Source organism: Etheostoma cragini, chromosome 14, assembly GCF_013103735.1.
Source record: "Etheostoma cragini isolate CJK2018 chromosome 14, CSU_Ecrag_1.0, whole genome shotgun sequence".
In the NCBI taxonomy this organism is placed as follows: domain Eukaryota; kingdom Metazoa; phylum Chordata; class Actinopteri; order Perciformes; family Percidae; genus Etheostoma; species Etheostoma cragini.
The window spans coordinates 22581394-22598428 of NC_048420.1; the positions used below are offsets into that span (position 1 = coordinate 22581394).

General features: G+C 42.6%; 1 protein-coding gene across 2 annotated transcripts in view; it reads left to right on the plus strand.

The window, feature by feature from the left end:
- LOC117957065 (voltage-dependent calcium channel gamma-4 subunit-like) overlaps positions 1-14435 on the plus strand; it is a 17638-nt gene extending 3203 nt beyond the window's left edge. For both annotated transcript variants that reach the window (XM_034892602.1, XM_034892601.1), the window contains 4 exons: positions 3667-3918; positions 8749-8832; positions 11578-11718; positions 13225-14435. In XM_034892602.1, the coding sequence (XP_034748493.1) occupies positions 3667-3918; positions 8749-8832; positions 11578-11718; positions 13225-14066 (1319 nt within the window). In that variant the 3' untranslated portion in view covers positions 14067-14435. The remainder of the gene's footprint in view (positions 1-3666; positions 3919-8748; positions 8833-11577; positions 11719-13224) is intronic.
- The last annotated feature ends 2600 nt before the right edge of the window (positions 14436-17035 follow it).

Here is a 17035-nt window from a genome sequence, read left to right on the forward strand (position 1 = left end):
GCGTCTCCTGGCTGCTTCATACGTGGCTGCGACATCTTATGGCTGCTTCGTCTCCTGGCTGCGGCATCTCGTGGCTGCTTCGTCTTGCGGCTGCTTCGTCTCCTAGCTGCTTCGTCTCGTAGCTGCTTCGTCTCGTGGCTGCTTCGTCTCGTAGCTGCTTCATCTCGTAGCTGCTTCATCTCGTAGCTGCTTCGTCTCGTGGCTGCAACGTCTCGTGGCTGTAGTACTTACTAAGAGCGCCAAATTCCACGTTGAATTCAAAATACACTATGCATCAACATAGGTATAGCATGAAGGGCATTGCAATGAATTTAAAAGATTTCTTTATTTTAAAAAAATATTTCTTGACTTGAACCATTCATCCTCCGTCTGATTGTTGTCACTTTACCACCAAGCCCAGTGATGTCTTTCTGCAGTCATTTTGGGGACTTACCTGCAGCAGGCAGGTCAATTTCAGGGTCACATTACCAGTGGTCTCTGTTATTTTGGGATTTATGTTGCCATGGAAACACCCCTCAAGTCCGCAGAATAAGCCAAATAGTTTAAAAGGCCACACTGGGATTGATATTCTTTGTGCGATCGATTGTCTACGTGTGTGGAACGGATAAACCAAACGAATATCACAGCCAGGGTTTCCACTGCTGAATGAATTTTAATGCCAGCATTTGTCCACCATTTTGGTTCAAATGGTTTGAAATCCTATTGAGACACTAACTGGTTAAATGATGCATAGCCGTCCTCCCTCATCTTTTCCTTGAATGTTTTACTTGTTTCCTGAACTGCAGCAGATGTGTTGTATCTCAATTTCCCTCTTGTCGTCCCTCTCACTGTTCATCTCTCAGCTTCGATTCATGTCTCGTCTCTCCTCTTTCCTCTCCTCTCCTCTCAACTCGTCTCTTCTCTTCTCATCATTCACTCCTCTCTTGTCTATTTTACACTCTTGTACAGAAACCTCTGCACCCTGCTACCTTTTCTTTCTTGCTCCTCTGCAGTTCCCCTGTGTCTTTTTTCCGCTTAAGCTTATTAGTTTGTTTCACCTGAAGTCTTAATTGATCTTATCAGCAACTAAATTCAAATGTTTCATTCAAACCTGCAAACTCTGTTCATATTAACGTCTCTAAATCCAGGTTTCGACACAAAATGTGGTCTTCCTGCTGTGACAATCCACTTATCTATAAAGTAATGGATTTTCTGACTTTATTTAAATTTTCTTGGGGAAACTCATTGACAGCCTTACCAGGGAGCATTTTCTGTCTCCCAGCAGCCCATCTTCCATCCTCCACCGTTCAACTCTACAATATTGGATTTTTTTTTTTTTACTTTTGTTGATGCATGAGGTTGGCATTTTGTTCTTCTGCTGTGTGCTGCCAACATTTATTTACCGCTTCAGGCTGTGTATGCTGTTTTTTTGATTAAAAAGCGCACCAGTGTGCTCACCCAGAATGCAATGGAAAGACTCAACCCCTCCAGCAGCTCTCACCAGTCACCCACAGTAGCCCATGGGGGACAGTAGTTCTACTGATGGATAAATACTTGACAGTTCAATGCATAAATTGTGATCAGGGTGGACTGCAAAAGTGGTTTCCAGTCATACCTTTAGCATTTGTTTTTTAATTTTAAACTCTGAGGGCATTTTTTACTATGTGGAAATAAATGACGCAAGTAAAAGTCTGAATATTGAAATACATGGAATACTAATGTTAGTTACAGTCTTAAAATCTAAAACCTGTAGGCAAAAAGTGATTGATCTTTAGGAGGTGACCATTAGCTTATCACAGGTTAAATAATCCATGACATAATACACTAGAGACCCAAGACTAACATAATACTGAGGAAAATTAGCAGTACCTTTTTGGTTAAGTTTACAGACTTGTATGTATATCCAAAAAAATCCTTATGTAAAAACACTTCATTACAGAAACTTCCTTCATATTAAGACATTGTATTAGCCTCTTTTTCCATGGACTATCTAATCTCTATTGACACCAAAGCTGGAACCAATAATAAGATCTTTATAATAACATTTTTAAGTAGGCCTTCACTGTGACATGATTGGCAACGTGTTTTTATAATTTTCTTCAGTATCAAACACAATTGTAATCACATCATGTGGTTGATTGTTGTCTGCACAGCCTCACTGTGCAAACAGGACTTGTCCTACTACAAAATTATTCAAGCCAATGTCATTATGAGATCTGTATCCTTCACCGCACCTGTGGCATCTGTCATCTGGTGTCCAAAGTCACAGCACATTTAAAATATCAAAGTGAAAATACTCTAGACAGAAAATGTTTTAATGTCATGATCGACCTCTGTAGACATTTCTTTTAGAGGTTGTGCCGCAGTAAATCAAGAGTTCTTGGAGGATAAAGTGTCGAGGAGGACAAATGTTGCTTGTGATGCAACTCCTGCTGAACACAAGGTGATAAAGATGATAGATTATGTAACAGCATTTTTTTTTCTCAGAGTTGACAATGCAACTTTAGCCTGGTTCCGCCCTCCTATGTACTTCTGCTCAATTTTAATTTTCCTTCTGTGGCCATGCTGTTGTGGCCCTCCTCCCCACGGGGTTCAGGCAAAGTTAGATTTTCCAGCTCGCTCCATTAGAAGTGAAGGAGTTGGCCAAGGCTAATGCTAGCAATGCTAAGCCCACGTCATGACCGAACGTTAGCGATTGGTTATGGCAGATCCACAGTGGCTACTGGCAGATCCAATAGTTTTAAACTTCAACAGAGTGCTCGCCTTCAAGGAAGTTAACACTTGTCAATGGAGAGAGGCCAGACTCTTTGAACAATTGTACCAGAGCCTGGTATAGGACCAGGCTAATGCACCTGTAAATTGTTGATGAAAATTTTACATAAAATAGTGCCGACGGAGCAACGCTGCCACTGTAAAACTGCCACAGGAAGGAACTTGTTTTAGTGGAACGTGTTTGTTCAAAAGTAGTTTTAGTCATGCAACAGAAAAGTCAGATTGGACAGATAGTCTAGCTAGCTGTCTGGATTGACCCTGCAGAGATCTGATGAGTAGTTAACCACAGTCCTCAGAAATCCACCAGAGTTTAGAATGCCAACACAAAGAAAGAGGAAGGTGACCGACATCTGGCATTCAGCAGAATCCCCAGCAGCACCTCAACAATCCTGGAATGAAACCAGAAATATACTGCTTGGCGTGGTTTGAACCAAAGTTTTGTCATGTGTTGTACAATGTGTACTTTCAATCCGTTGTCACTCCAAACGCATAAAATATGGACGTTTGGACAGTGGCTGTCCGCGTCGAAAACAAAGCACCCTTCAACGTGTGTGTAACACACTGGTGGAGAGCAGCATCTAGATGGGGTTTAGCGAGAAGATCTAAGGGGGTAATTTCTCGTAGGGAGGTTGGTCGGGGTAGGGGATCGGTCAAACACAGGACTTTCACCCAAGAGAGAGGGGTTTGTGTCCTGCGTGTGTCCCTAACCGTCCCGTTACCCACAACCTTTCCCTTAAACTAACAGCGTCAAAAGGGACGCAGATAGTCCCGACCATGTCATATGACGCTAAAGGAGACTTTTAGCATCAGTAACAACAATAAAGGCACCTGACCAATTGTCCGTGTTTTACGAGATGGGAGTGAGAATGCGTTGGTTTTTTAGACATCTGAATTCTACGTCTGTTTTCTCGTCAGATATCACTTTCCTTCCGCGCCCAGCGATGGTGTGGTGTGAGCGTGGCATCCAGGTACTGCTGACCACCATGGGAGCGTTCGCGGCCTTTTCTCTAATGACGGTAGCTATTGGTACAGATTACTGGCTGTACGCCCGCGCCTTCATCTGCAACAGCACGGCCAACTCGTCCCAGGAGGACTCCAACAACAAGGACAAGAAAGACCCCGGGGCACTTACCCACTCCGGCCTCTGGAGGATCTGCTGCCTGGAAGGTACAGCTGGTCATATGCACTGTATGTACATGCGTGTGAATGTGTGGAAGGCTGTGGAAACCTTTGGATAAGTTAGGGGGTTGTGCGTGTGTGTGTGTGTGTGTGTGTGGGCGTGCATTTTCTCTTGTGTCACCGGAGGGTCTTGTTGAGGTCAGTGTACTCATAACATTGATAGGTGTTCTCTTTGCACATAAACGCACACACAATATATCGTCCTCCTTTCGTTTATTCCTCTGTTTTATTGATTTGTTTTTGAACTTTTGGGATTTGTTATGAAGGACAGTTATGAGAATGATTGGTAGGATACAAGCTTTAACTTGCCGCTGTTGTATAAGCTTATAAGCAAGTTTATTTCATTTACCTAGCACTGGCATGGACACTTTTGCACCACAGTGCTTTACAAAGACCAAAACATACGTATACAAGCATACAATGCACATATGACCATAGATGTGGTGGAAATACAAAAAGATTCAAATGGAAACAACCCATATTGAAACTAATGAAATCTGATCAACTGAAAAAATAAACCATAGTAAACAACATTAAAAGCCAGATAATAAAATGTCTTAAGGTGTGTCTTAAAAATCTTAATTCTCACCTGAAGATCATGTGAAAGGTGAGAATCGAATCTGATGTGATGGCCTGTGTTTACCTTTCTGCTCTATTTTGGCTTTTTGTTGTAAAATCCAGATTAGAGGAATTCAGGCTGCATAGATCTGAGCTTCACCTCCATTGTCCCCTGCTTCACTTGTTCTTTTACTTGCATCCAAGGACACAGACACTTACAGGTATACACTCATGCTATACATTCAACATAAAGCTCTTAACAACGCCCCAGAGCTCAGATATGAATGGTGAGTCATCCAGTGACTGATCAAGTAGTTTCCCTTCCTTGCTGCAGCTGACAAACAGGTTTAATAGGAGAGGACAGACACAACACTCAACTCAGACACAACACACATACAACACATGTACACATATACAAGATGAGGTTTCCAGGCCGCAGCTTTCTGTTATGAAGCTTCATGTGTGTTTTCAAGGTGCAACAAGTTGCATTTTTACACGAGTGAATTACCACAATTATTTCGAGGCATATAATCATCATAAACCAGAGAAGAGCAGCCTTTACACTGCAATTGTTTCCTCTGTGTGCAATTAAATCTGACACGAAAGTAAATCTTTTGGTTTGTTTTAGCTTCAAAGGTTTCTTCCAGAACGAGTTCATCACATTTAATAGTCTTGTTGTTTGTGCTGTGACATGCATTGACAGGTTGTCATACACCTGTCTCATTGACTTTTGTCAAATTGTCCAATGTGTTACTAATTCTTTGCCTTTTCATGCCAATCCGTGGTCTTCCTGGCCCATTTGATGGACTTCTCTGGCACTTTTAGATGAATCATTCCCCATTGCATCCATGATGTATGCTATAGTCTGTCTTGAAGATATCTGATTTTGCTTCAGGTTTTTCTTGGCTGACTTTTGTTTGCGTGTGTGTATTGCAGTGTCCTTTCCATATTATCTTTTAATGTTTTTTTCATGTCTTTTCTTTTATTGCAAGAGAAACACAGGGTCTCTCGTTTCCTCTTAGTGTTTTCTTTTTGTCCATGAGATGCTCAAATAGCTGTCATGGCAAACAAATAGTCCTTCTCAATAAGATATTTAAGTGTGCAGATGCAGTTTCTGTCGTGATTCATAAAACAGAATCAGGCTGCTGTTCTTCCAAGGCTAAAGCTTCATGTATGTCTGGCAATCACACATAGAGAGGAGGAGGACATATTGCATTTGTTTAAAAGGAAATTACAGATTCTAATTGTTGACATGATTCTAGCTGATTCGGCATATTGAAAGAATACTGTTAACCCCCAAGTCAGGAGATAAGAAAAAAATAAAAAGTCTCAAGGAAAAATTGCACTTAAAGGAGAATTTCGGTCAATTCCATCACGGAGCTCTGTTGTTTGTAAATTTGGAGGTCTGTCAGTGCAGAAAAAAATGAAACCAATTGGTGCTGCCTACACAGTGATATCCTCATGCTAGCGTTAGCACCCAGCAGGCTTGAAAAGGGCAAATTTTAAACCTGTTTGTAGCCTCTTAACATGTTCAAAACGTAATAAAAAGTGCCTAACCGTGGGAAGTGATTCCCTCCAAGTAAACACGGTCAGTCTGACTGCAGTAGATGTGAAAGAAATACATGAAAGCTGTGCTAATTCAGCTGTGTATAGTTCCGGCAGTTAGAGAGCTTAGGGACCGTCTTCAAACTACAACACAGAAAGGAGATGACACAAAAATATGTAGGCTATCAATTTAATGATTAAATAAGGAAGTGTCTCCAAACTTATATAACTTGTCTCATGCTAGTTGTATTACAGCACTTACTTTTCAAAAATAACCATTTGCTTATTTTTGAAAATATGTTTGTATCTCTTTTCTGTGTTGTAGTTTGTAGACGGTCCCAAAGCACTCCTTGCAGTATCAAGACAGGAACTATACACAGCTGAATTAGCACAACTTTCATGCATTTCTTTCACATCTACAGCAGTCAGAGTTACTGTGTTCACTCAGAAGGAATCACTGCACATAGGTAGGTAGTGTAGGTAGGGTTTTATTGACATTTGAACATGTTAAGAAGCTAAAAACACTAATGAGCTTAAAACTTGCCCTGTTTAAGCCTGTTAAATTCAAATAATTTGTCTTCGTATCCAATCACTGCCATTCTTATAGAGATTATTTTTTTAAAGGTTTTGTATAGCTATGTTGGCTGCTTGATTTAAGGGATAATAATATTGGTAGGTTGATTAATCGGTATTTGACTTTGGCCCATGCTGAAATATCTCGATGTGGATTAAAATTAAGGGCCCTGTCTTGCACCCGGCAGAGCGCGGCGCTAAATTACTTTGCTTTTTAAGACCAACGCAGTTGGTACTGTCCTGTCCCGCCGAGCCCACGTCGTTTAACTAGCAAATGCACCTGCGCCAATGGGCCTGCTGGTCTTACAGGGAGGTGTGTTCAGGTGCATTCTTGGCATATTGCTGTCTTGAGGCAGCAGAAAGTCAACCAACAAAAACCTGGTCTTAAGTCAATAACAGCATTTTCATTGTTATTGTTATTAGTATAATGCGCCTAGGCTCACACACAAAAAAATAAAAATATTACGATACAAATCCGCCATCATAGTAGCATTGCGCCAAGGTAAAAACACGCCTGGCTTTTAAAGGGAATGGGAGAGGACACTCATTTGTTTATTGCATGTCACGCCCAAAACACACCGATGAATTAATGAAGAGTCTAAGTAAATTCCTTTTGAACCATGCACCCAGAACACAGACTCTTGTTTCCACCATCAAACTAGCAAAAGTGGATTTGGACACGCCCTAAATGCGCCTGCGCCAGCCGCTTCACGCCGTGTGTTTACATCGTTAAAATAGGTCCCGAAATGTTATAACAAGCCTTAATGGCCCCCAGGTGATGAATCCTAATCCTGACTTTGGTGGTGCCCTGAAGTTTCCCCTAGCACAACCATAAGGTTGACACTTGGGGTTTTAAGTGAACTATGCAACTTTTGGCCAGATTGCCATGAACTTTGGTCAGATAATTAGTCGCCCTCGGGATAAATTCCCCTAACTTTGGTGATCCCTTCAGCAACAATCTCCAAGATCTCCCCTTTTGTTCTCTTTGGCGTTACCTACGGAGATAACCTGCATGTGTAGGTGTGTTTTTGCATCTGACTTTCACTTGTTTTTTTCCAATTCATCATCTGTAGTCTTTGCTCTTTTCTTTGTTTGGTCATAGTAACCATTTACTCACAACGCTAGCAGGGACTCAGAAAAAAACAGTTGGTCGCTTCACACACAAGTGAGCTGAAAAGCGAGTGTGTTAGCTCTGCCTACCCTTTCTGGCGGACCAAAAATTGCTTTGTGATAGAAAACTGATAAAGAACACGTCACCAGCTGTCGCTTGTGATTTTTGCAGGGAATGTCGCCACAGACACCCAGTTCATAATACTTACAGTTTCAAATTGAAGGGCTTTTATCAGCGTGCCGGAGGCTCAACCACCTTTGTGTTAACTCATTCAACAATAGATAGTGACTTAACAGGCATAAATTTAAACGAAGATCTTAAAGATTATTAACTTTAACTTTTCATGCACCATCAGCTCTAAACTTAATTTTTTTCCAATACTTTACAAAAACTGCATTCAGGCGCAGCTGTACTTTAAGAAAAAAAAATTGGCATGTTATCATGCTGGACGTGGTAGACTTTACACCTGCTACTCATCAGTGGGTTAGCATTGTCGTTGGGATTGTTAGCGTGCTGACCCCTTACCCCTAAACTACTCTTAATCAACCACTCTTCATCGGCCGTTGGCTTGTGTCTAATTGGGGCATGGTAACACCACCGAGGCTTCTTAATGAATTCTGCTGTACAATCGCTCTTTTTTTCTTACAGAGCTCAGGTCTTTCTCGCTCTCTTAAATTTCCTCTTTTTGTATCTTATTGTCTTGTCACAGGGTAATCATCTGTTAGCTTGTTTACTTCTCTCTTCATCTCCTTCATTTCTCTCTCTCAATGTCTAATTCTCTTTCTATTCCCTCGCCATTTACCTTCCTTCCTTCTTTTTTTCTCCCTCCCGTCACTCTTTTTGTTTCACCTGTCACAATTTTTCATTTCTCCATCTGTAATTGTCTTCACTTTCTTCCCTATTATTTTCTCTCTGCCGTATTTTCCTCTTTTCAGTAGCTTTTTTTTTTTACCATTTCTGCCATTTCTGTCTTTTACCTATCTTCCTCTCTTCCTCACCCTCTCCTCCTCTTCCTCTCTGTTTTGTTCCAGGCTTGAAGCGAGGTGTGTGTTCCCAGATCGATCATTTCCCAGACGACGCTGACTACGACCAGGATTCTGCAGAGTATCTGCTGCGTGAGTGACACGCATGCATTTACAAATCAACGTCAGACACACACACACATTTTGCCTGCACTACACACAGTGTGCATACACACATCTGAACAGAACACAACACACATTCACGCACTACAGCCTCCATCACATACGGATACAGGAAGGACAGAAGGGGATGGTGGGCGGACATCAATGCACGGATGTCAGATTCAAGCAAAGTGTTCCTGGAGAGGGGGGTGTGTGTGTGTGTGTGTGTGTGTGTGTGTGTGTGTGTGTGTGTGTGTGTGTGTGTGCGTGCTTAAATGCCCAGGTGCTTGGGGTTGGGAGTCTGGGGGTGTATAGAAAGCTTTTTTTTTTCCACAGATGGATTGAAAGAACAGCCTTCACTAATGGATTATTCTCAGCTCAAGATTCAGGTTTCACATCCTGCCTCCATTGTGATAGCAAATACTGTTCGCACAGCCCTTAACCTTTTGGTTTACAAAGTACATGTTCCATCCATATATTATATAAAGATATCTATTTCCGTGAAGGAGGCTGCAATGCTACTTTAGATTGCTGCGTCTCCTTTGCTGTTCAACATTTTCTGAACAAGAAGTTGTTTACTTCTCCAAAGACTGCACAATCTTTTGGATTTCTTGTTTAAAGTCAGAGTAATGGACAACCCTGGGGTATATGCTCCAGATTTTGTCAATTTAAATTTGTTCCATAGCTGATGGGGAAACAGTGAAAATGTCAAATGCCTTATCTCACAATGTTAATTCTTTTTGGTAAAATTTAAAGCTTCTTCCAGTGGTCCATGAACATACTTTCCACCAAAGCACAGTGAAATCTACGAGCTTCTGGACATGCAACTAACAGTTTTAATTCAAGGTTAATCTGCCATTTCTTTCATTGTCTTTAACGTGACATCCAGAAATTGACAAACCCCAAAATAGGACTTAACGTTCGACCTCTTTGGAGGAGTTAATTATCACCTGGCTTTCTTATGTGGGGTTTGTCCCTTAAGCAACCCAAAGTTCCGAAAATCACCACAAACCTCCTACAGCGCAGCGATCTTTCTCATCAGCTACTCGTCTACAATCAATACATTGTGCTGAAGAGACAAACACCACCCACACAGTCCAGTTCCCTCTTAAAAATCAACTTTAGAGAACAATTTGCAACCAGTGTTTGACGCGTCAGAACATCCTGACAGAAGATTCTATGAATATCTGCTCGGGGCGCTTTTCCATGGGAAGCACTCTGACATCTCTCCATATAATGCGTGTATAGTACTGAGCATGTATGTGCAATTCAGGCCTTTGTGTAATGTGTGTAATAGCAACAGAGTGTAAACTGTAATTTCCCCTTGTGGGATTAATAAAGTATAAATTATGATTAATAGTAGTAGTATTATCCCAGCATTATCGTTCCCCTTCAGAGCCAAACAAAAGCTAACACTGCTTGAAAAGTCACCTTCAGAAGAAGGCTCTGTGTTTCCACGTGTCCCTGCCAGAGCTATTCAGCATTTTAATCTCCTGTAATCTCTCTCTGTGTTGTTCCTTCTGCTTAAAGATTTGAGATATCTGCCGAGGAATATCAGGGGAGGGGTTTTAGGGGATGTAATGCAACCTTTTGCAGTCAAACTGAAGGTCCTGAATGGTCTTTGTGACGGTCATGCATCAGTGTTGTAGACGAGACCATGCCAAGACCAAGTCATCGCCAAGACCAGAGTGTGTCGAGACCAAGACCAGAACAAGAATTTGAGGGGTTGAGACCGAGTCAAGACCAGATTTGTGTTAGACAGCCTTCTTCTCCTGTATCCAGCATTCACTTTATTATGGGAGAGTTTGTAAAGGGGGCATGTAGAGAAGGGTTTAAGGCAACAGATTTCAACCTTCAAAAATATATCTTGAGTTCTTCAACACTGTCAGGCATCCAATCTTCTGTAAAATGTATGAGGTCAAACACTGTTTTTAGGAGTGTTACAGCAGTTGCAGCAGTGGTTAGTGCTTCTGCCTCACAGCAAGAAGGTTCTGGGTTCAAATCCAGGGCTTTTCTGTGTGGAGCTTGTATGATCTCCCTGTGTTTACGTGGGTTTCCTCTGGGTGCTCGAGTTTCTTTCCGCCATACCAACATGCATGCTGGGTAACTAGGACTACAGTTGAATATTACCTGACTGGCTAATACTGGTGCATTTACAGAAATGTCAATTAATGTGCATTGTTCTAATTATTATTTTTTTAATCTGATAAATCTACTACTGTTAGTTTGAAAATGCAATTGTATATGGTTTTGTGACTTGCAAGATGCAGTTCTTCGTAGAAATGTTAAAGAAGCCAGGCTATTCTAACTTTGTGTCCCTAATATGAGTCAATCTCCAAATACATGGGATCCTACATTTCTGATGATTAATCTTGAAAGTGCATGTTTGCGAGACCCTCTTTCCTGAAAAACCTCGACATCTATAAAACTCTACGCCCCTGTTTTTTTATTGCAAGCTTTCTGTTCACTTGTGTTAACCCCCAAAGCCACATTAGTTACTAAATATTTAGTTGGAGATTGTTCCATGGGCCAAGTTGTAGTGTCAGCTATAGCACGTCTTGGTAACACTTTTTCCTTCATGCGTGTCACAAGGCTGTTAATTTGGCACTTTTCAAATGGTGTTGAACCTCAAAACACCCCTCACTAATTGTACTACATTAGAGAAATATAGTCACAACCATGCTGGTAATACCATTTCAGTACACAAGTCAACGGATCTGTGTTCCTCATCTGCAGGTGTGGTACGAGCCTCCAGCATCTTCCCCATCCTCAGCGCCATATTGCTCCTGCTGGGTGCAGTGTGTGTTGCTTCCAGTAGCTTCTACAAGAGCAAAAGAAACATAATTCTCGGCGGAGGGATCCTATTTGTAGCTGCAGGTAAGACTGCAGCTTTGTTGTGGTTTTGACTCACAGCTTGGAGATAAAGTTCCTTGTGGGTATTCTCGCCGGTAAGAGGGTAAGAGGGTTAGAATTCTATTACAATGGGAGCTCACAATCTGCTTTAGTATTTTAGCTCTGCTTGGACCACCCTTCTTTGTCCTCCAATCTGTCTTATTCCCCTCCAAACCAAAAGGAAACTGTACAGTTTTTAACATTTAAAGGTCCAACATGTCACACTGAAAGCTAGCTTTTACAAAATAGTTGCAATCCAAATTTAAAATCCTGGAGAGAGCCGTGTCTCCTGGCCCCTCTTCCCCAGCAGCAAAGTTCGGTTTGCCAGGATTTGAAATGCTTAACCCAACATCCCACAATTTCCGTGTTACCTAGATGCTAGTCTTGCATTGCCAAATATCACTCCACAGCGCAGCGGAGTGGCTATGTGCTGCTATGTTGTATTTTTGATACTACTACTTTCCAGACCCCGTTATAAAGCTTGTCCATACACTGTACATTACACTTTATGGTTGCATGCCAGTTTGTATGTGGTAACGATCTCATCACAACTTAGCTTAGCAGCTTAGCCTCAAGTATGTTCCATTTCATAACCTTACATACATTGCAGGGTTACTTGTAGAGAACGTAAGCTGTGTCCCATCCAACAAAAGTTTAATTGCATGTTTCCATCATGAGGAAGTCAAACTTGCGGGCTCTGTCATATGTCAGTCCCTGTGGTTGTCAACAGCCGTGACCCGCTCGTCTGGTCCTCCAGTAACGTTAGCAGTTAGCATGTTTTAGCATGGTCAGTTGTTGGGTTTCTGTAAATAACATCACAGAGTACGGTGTTGACCTGCTCTTTTATGAAAAGCGCTGTGTCTCATTTACATTGCAAGTAACTACCTTGAATAATTTTTTATACTAAATTAATGAAGCTCAATGCTTATCTGTAGAAGGAAATTAGCCAAGTCAGTGTCTTTTCAGGCTTTAAGATCTCACCCTATTTTAAATGCATCTCCAAATTTCCACATGTTTTACCACGTCTCTGGTAATACAGCTGTTTAGACAGATGCTGAGGTTGTTTTAGGTTGGGTAGAATGAACCTATCTCTGTTAATCTAGTTTGACTGGCAGTTGCTGCCCACTGGTTTGGTGGGTTAGAGTTTCATGTCTGGCAACCCTGGTGTCGAAATTGGCAGTATACTATAACACACAGGCGAAAAATAAGGTTTTGTCCTTTAACGGAAATTAAATACATACCAAACATACGTACGTACATACATACATACATACATACATAATAAATTTACATATTGGACCTCTAAATCTACCAGTCTGATAGGTGTTTCATGTATGATATGCAGATTGATTTTCATATGGCGCCTGCTTCTTGTCTGTATAATTTTTGAAAACTGCTTGAGTATCCCTGCCTGGAAAACCATTTAACAAAGCTGCATGTTAATGTGTCTCAGAGGAGCACTGACAGTAGAAGTCTTGTATATTTCCTCAGGCCTTAGTAACATCATCGGAGTGATCGTGTACATCTCAGCAGCACTGAGCGAAATCTCCCCAAAGAAAGATGAGGACAAGAAGTGGCACTACTCCTACGGCTGGTCCTTCTACTTCGGCGGCCTGTCCTTCATCCTGGCCGAGATGGTGGGCGTCCTCGCTGTAAACATTTACATCGAGAAGAACAAGGAGCTGCGCTGCCGCTCTCGCACCGATCTCTTCAAGAGCACCACGCACGCTATGCTGCGCCTGCCCAGCTACCGCTTCAGACGACGCTCTCGCTCCAGCTCGCGCTCCACCGACCCGCCGCGCTCGCAGGAGAACTCGCCCATTGGCACGTCCAAGACCTTCAGCCTGCCGCCCTCTGCTCCCCCCTTCTCTGTGGCCACTCTGCCAAACCCGCACCACAGCAGCAGCGGTGGAAGTGGAGGCGGCGACATCTCCATGTACACCCTTACGAGGGACTCCAAGATGGGCAGCCTGGGAGGCGGCGCTCCACCTCTCTACGGCACCGTGGACCGCGCCACACTGTACCAACTCCACAACTACTTTCCAAAAGATTCCAGCGGCAGCGGTGGAGGAGGAGGAGGAGGAGGGGGGATGAGCAGTGGCACCCTCCCATCTCACTCCAAGTCCAACTTGGCGGCGGCGGCGGCTGTAGCCCAGAATGCAGCACCTCTGAATACCTCCGCGTCCGCCGTCACACCAGCCCAGCCGGCTCCGATATCTACAGCCACCATGGAGAGGGACAGGGGCAACATGGGAACCCTGGACCGACTGACGGCCAAAAGAGACAGGGATAGCAACTCAGATACACTTAACAGGAAAACTACGCCAGTTTAAAACTACACCTCAGAGAGACGGGAGAGAGGGTTTTTAGAGAAGTTGGAGATATCTGAGTTGAGAGAGAGAGAGAGAGCAAGAGTTGGGCTGAAAATGTGTGGGTGACACTTCAAAGGTAATGTTTCTGTCCTTGAGCCTGGGGTATCTAGCTGCCATAATTACTTACCAATATCATGAACAGTCATAGAGCACCTGAGATTATGTGCAAACTCATGACAACTGCCTTAAAATGGTCATGACTTTAGCCAACCCTTGTTTTTGAGTTAATTATGCAGCAATGGTGCAGTGGAGGCTTCAGCATGAGGAAAACGTTTTGTCGTTGTTGTACAAAAACACACACACACGCGCACACACACACACACACACACACACACAACTGGGAGCTTCCCACTGAAACCAGTCTCCCACTGCAGGTTGGGGGAGAAGCGCCTTGCTGAGGCGGCAGGGGAGCTCAGTAGTTATTCACTCTTCCCTTCAGCTATTGTTTTCAGCTGCTGAAGGGATTTAACTACAATTTCACCTTAATAAGTAGGGACTACTGAGCTTTGATTTTGTGACTTATAAGTCAGCTGACGTCTCGGATTAAATTGAATTGACTCTGGTTTAAAAGTGAAAGTTTTTACACATTTAGACGTCCAGTTTGAACCTGGAAACTGCCAAATTTAGAGAAAAAAAATGCATTCTGGTTTTTAAAAACTTTTAGACATTATGAATAATTATTTTTTTTTAAAGGTGCCAGATGGCACACGCCACAATTCTGTTACATTTCTGTTTTACAAAGAACAGGAAGACACAAACGGGTACATTCAGCCACGGAACAAGCTGCTCAGTGTGTACAGTAACTGTGACAGTAGCTACCTAACCTCAGGTCCCAAGAGAGTGGCCTCAGCCATATCTAACCTACTGACACACACACACACACACACACACACACACCCACATCCGAAGAGGCTGACACACTGTGAGCCCATTTATTTTTCATTGTGTGTCAAAGGTAATTACAGTGACAGATGGGCATTCTCCTCACTCCCACAGAACGGTGCAGCCATAGACTTCAAGCTTCACCCTGTAGACCTCCACTACGCCACTGCCAGTTGTCCCAGTTTGGTCAATACCTGCTACAAATGTCCATCTGAACAAGTAACTTCATCTGACGTTAAATTCCTTGAGTCTTTTTTTCCCTTGTGTGAAATTTTTGCATAATTTTTGCCAAATGGAAGTCGACTGCTCTTCTTGTTTCCGAGGATGATTTTACTAAACAAAAGGAATTGCATGAACAAATGTTCAGCGTTCAAATTTGTTGTCAGACTTAAATGAAGCCTGTTATTAATTAATTTACCCTAAAGCCAGACGTGAATGTTGATTTTGTAGTACTAGAAGTAGTACCTGCAGGCCTGTTACCTGAAGCCAGTTCTGGTCTGGTGTGTTACATGGCCATCCACCTCCATGACCTCCATGACCTCATGCTCCACCCAACACGTTCTCACTCCCAATGCGTCCCAGAGCTACGCTTGGTCAGGTGCCTTTGATGTTGTTTCTGACGCAAAAAACTCCTTTAGCGTCCAGCCCTATGGCGTCATTTTTCAACGCACTCGGTCAGGACGCTTGGCGTACCTTTTTTGACTCTCTGGGTTGGGACGTGTGTTTAACTGAGAAGAACGGGACAGGTTTAGGAAAAGATTTTGGTTGGGGTTACAAAATGGACGTTTCAGTGACAGGTGGGACAAGAACGGGACACAAACCCCGTTCTCCTGGATGAATGTCCTGTGTTGTTTGATCCGTTCACCACCCTGACCTGTGTCCTTATGCAGATTTTTGGTTCTTAATACTACTCCGTTGGCGCTCTTAGTACTACGTCATCTTACAGCGCCACGGTTGTGCTACTGCTGTGCCAAAATCAAGCATCAGGATTTGGCAAGTCAGGATTTGGCGAGTCAGGGTTTGGCAAGTCAGGATTTGGCGAGTCAGGGTTTGGCGAGTCAGGGTTTGGCGAGTCAGGGTTTGGCGAGTCAGGAATTGGCAAGTCAGGAATGACAACAGGTTGTTCCATCTCACTACGTAAAGGGCACTGGACATAAATCACGAGGTGTCTAACATGAACATGAGTTACATTAGAACTTCTGTTGGACTGTAATGGACACAAGACTTCGACTTAGACTTCTCTTTAGTAATCCTTTTGGGATGACTCCTGCGAGGAAATTGAAATTTTCAGCACTCGGGTGAAAAAAATGGTTTCAAACCCTGAAATGTCAGTCGCTGAGCAAGTCATTTATTTAATCGCTGGTACTTTCCAAACCTTGCTTATTAATTATAGTCATTTATGTGTCATCAGACAGTAAACTCTTGCTAAATGCACCTTTAAGGTCAATGGAAGTACTTGTTTAGATGGACTTTATGATTTCTTTGCCAAATGTGATTCTAGGGTTTGTGTGACTGTTTATGACGATGTATTGGTACCAAAGGCTACAAGGCAGCATTCATTACGTGTTCCTACAAAGGGCTGCAACCACGGGTAAAAGGGTGGGGGTCAAATCAGTTTACACTCAGGGGGTGTTTGAACCCGGATCAAAGGCTAAACATGTAAATCCTGTTAGTCCGACATAAAATATATTAACCCTTTTATCAAACCGAGTTCCTGACTTAGTCCTGAAGTATAACGCATATGTTTAGCAAATCATGGATTATTAACTGAGTTCTAATTAAACAATTTTCAGTCCAGTTTGTATTTTTGAGGAAATTTCAAGTAGATTAAATTCTTTAATGGATGTACTGCATAACGTTTTGGACGGAAACCCTTCCCACCTCCTAAATCTGATTATTGGACTATAACTCTGAACTCTGAATGCACTTTTGGATCAGCTGTGTTTGCAAAATGAATTCAACCCAACCGTGGTTGACGGGAAGTTGGAGGAGGGAAAGAGAAAAGAGCACATCAGCTGGTTTCAGTCCCCCCCCCCTCCCCCGTCTCT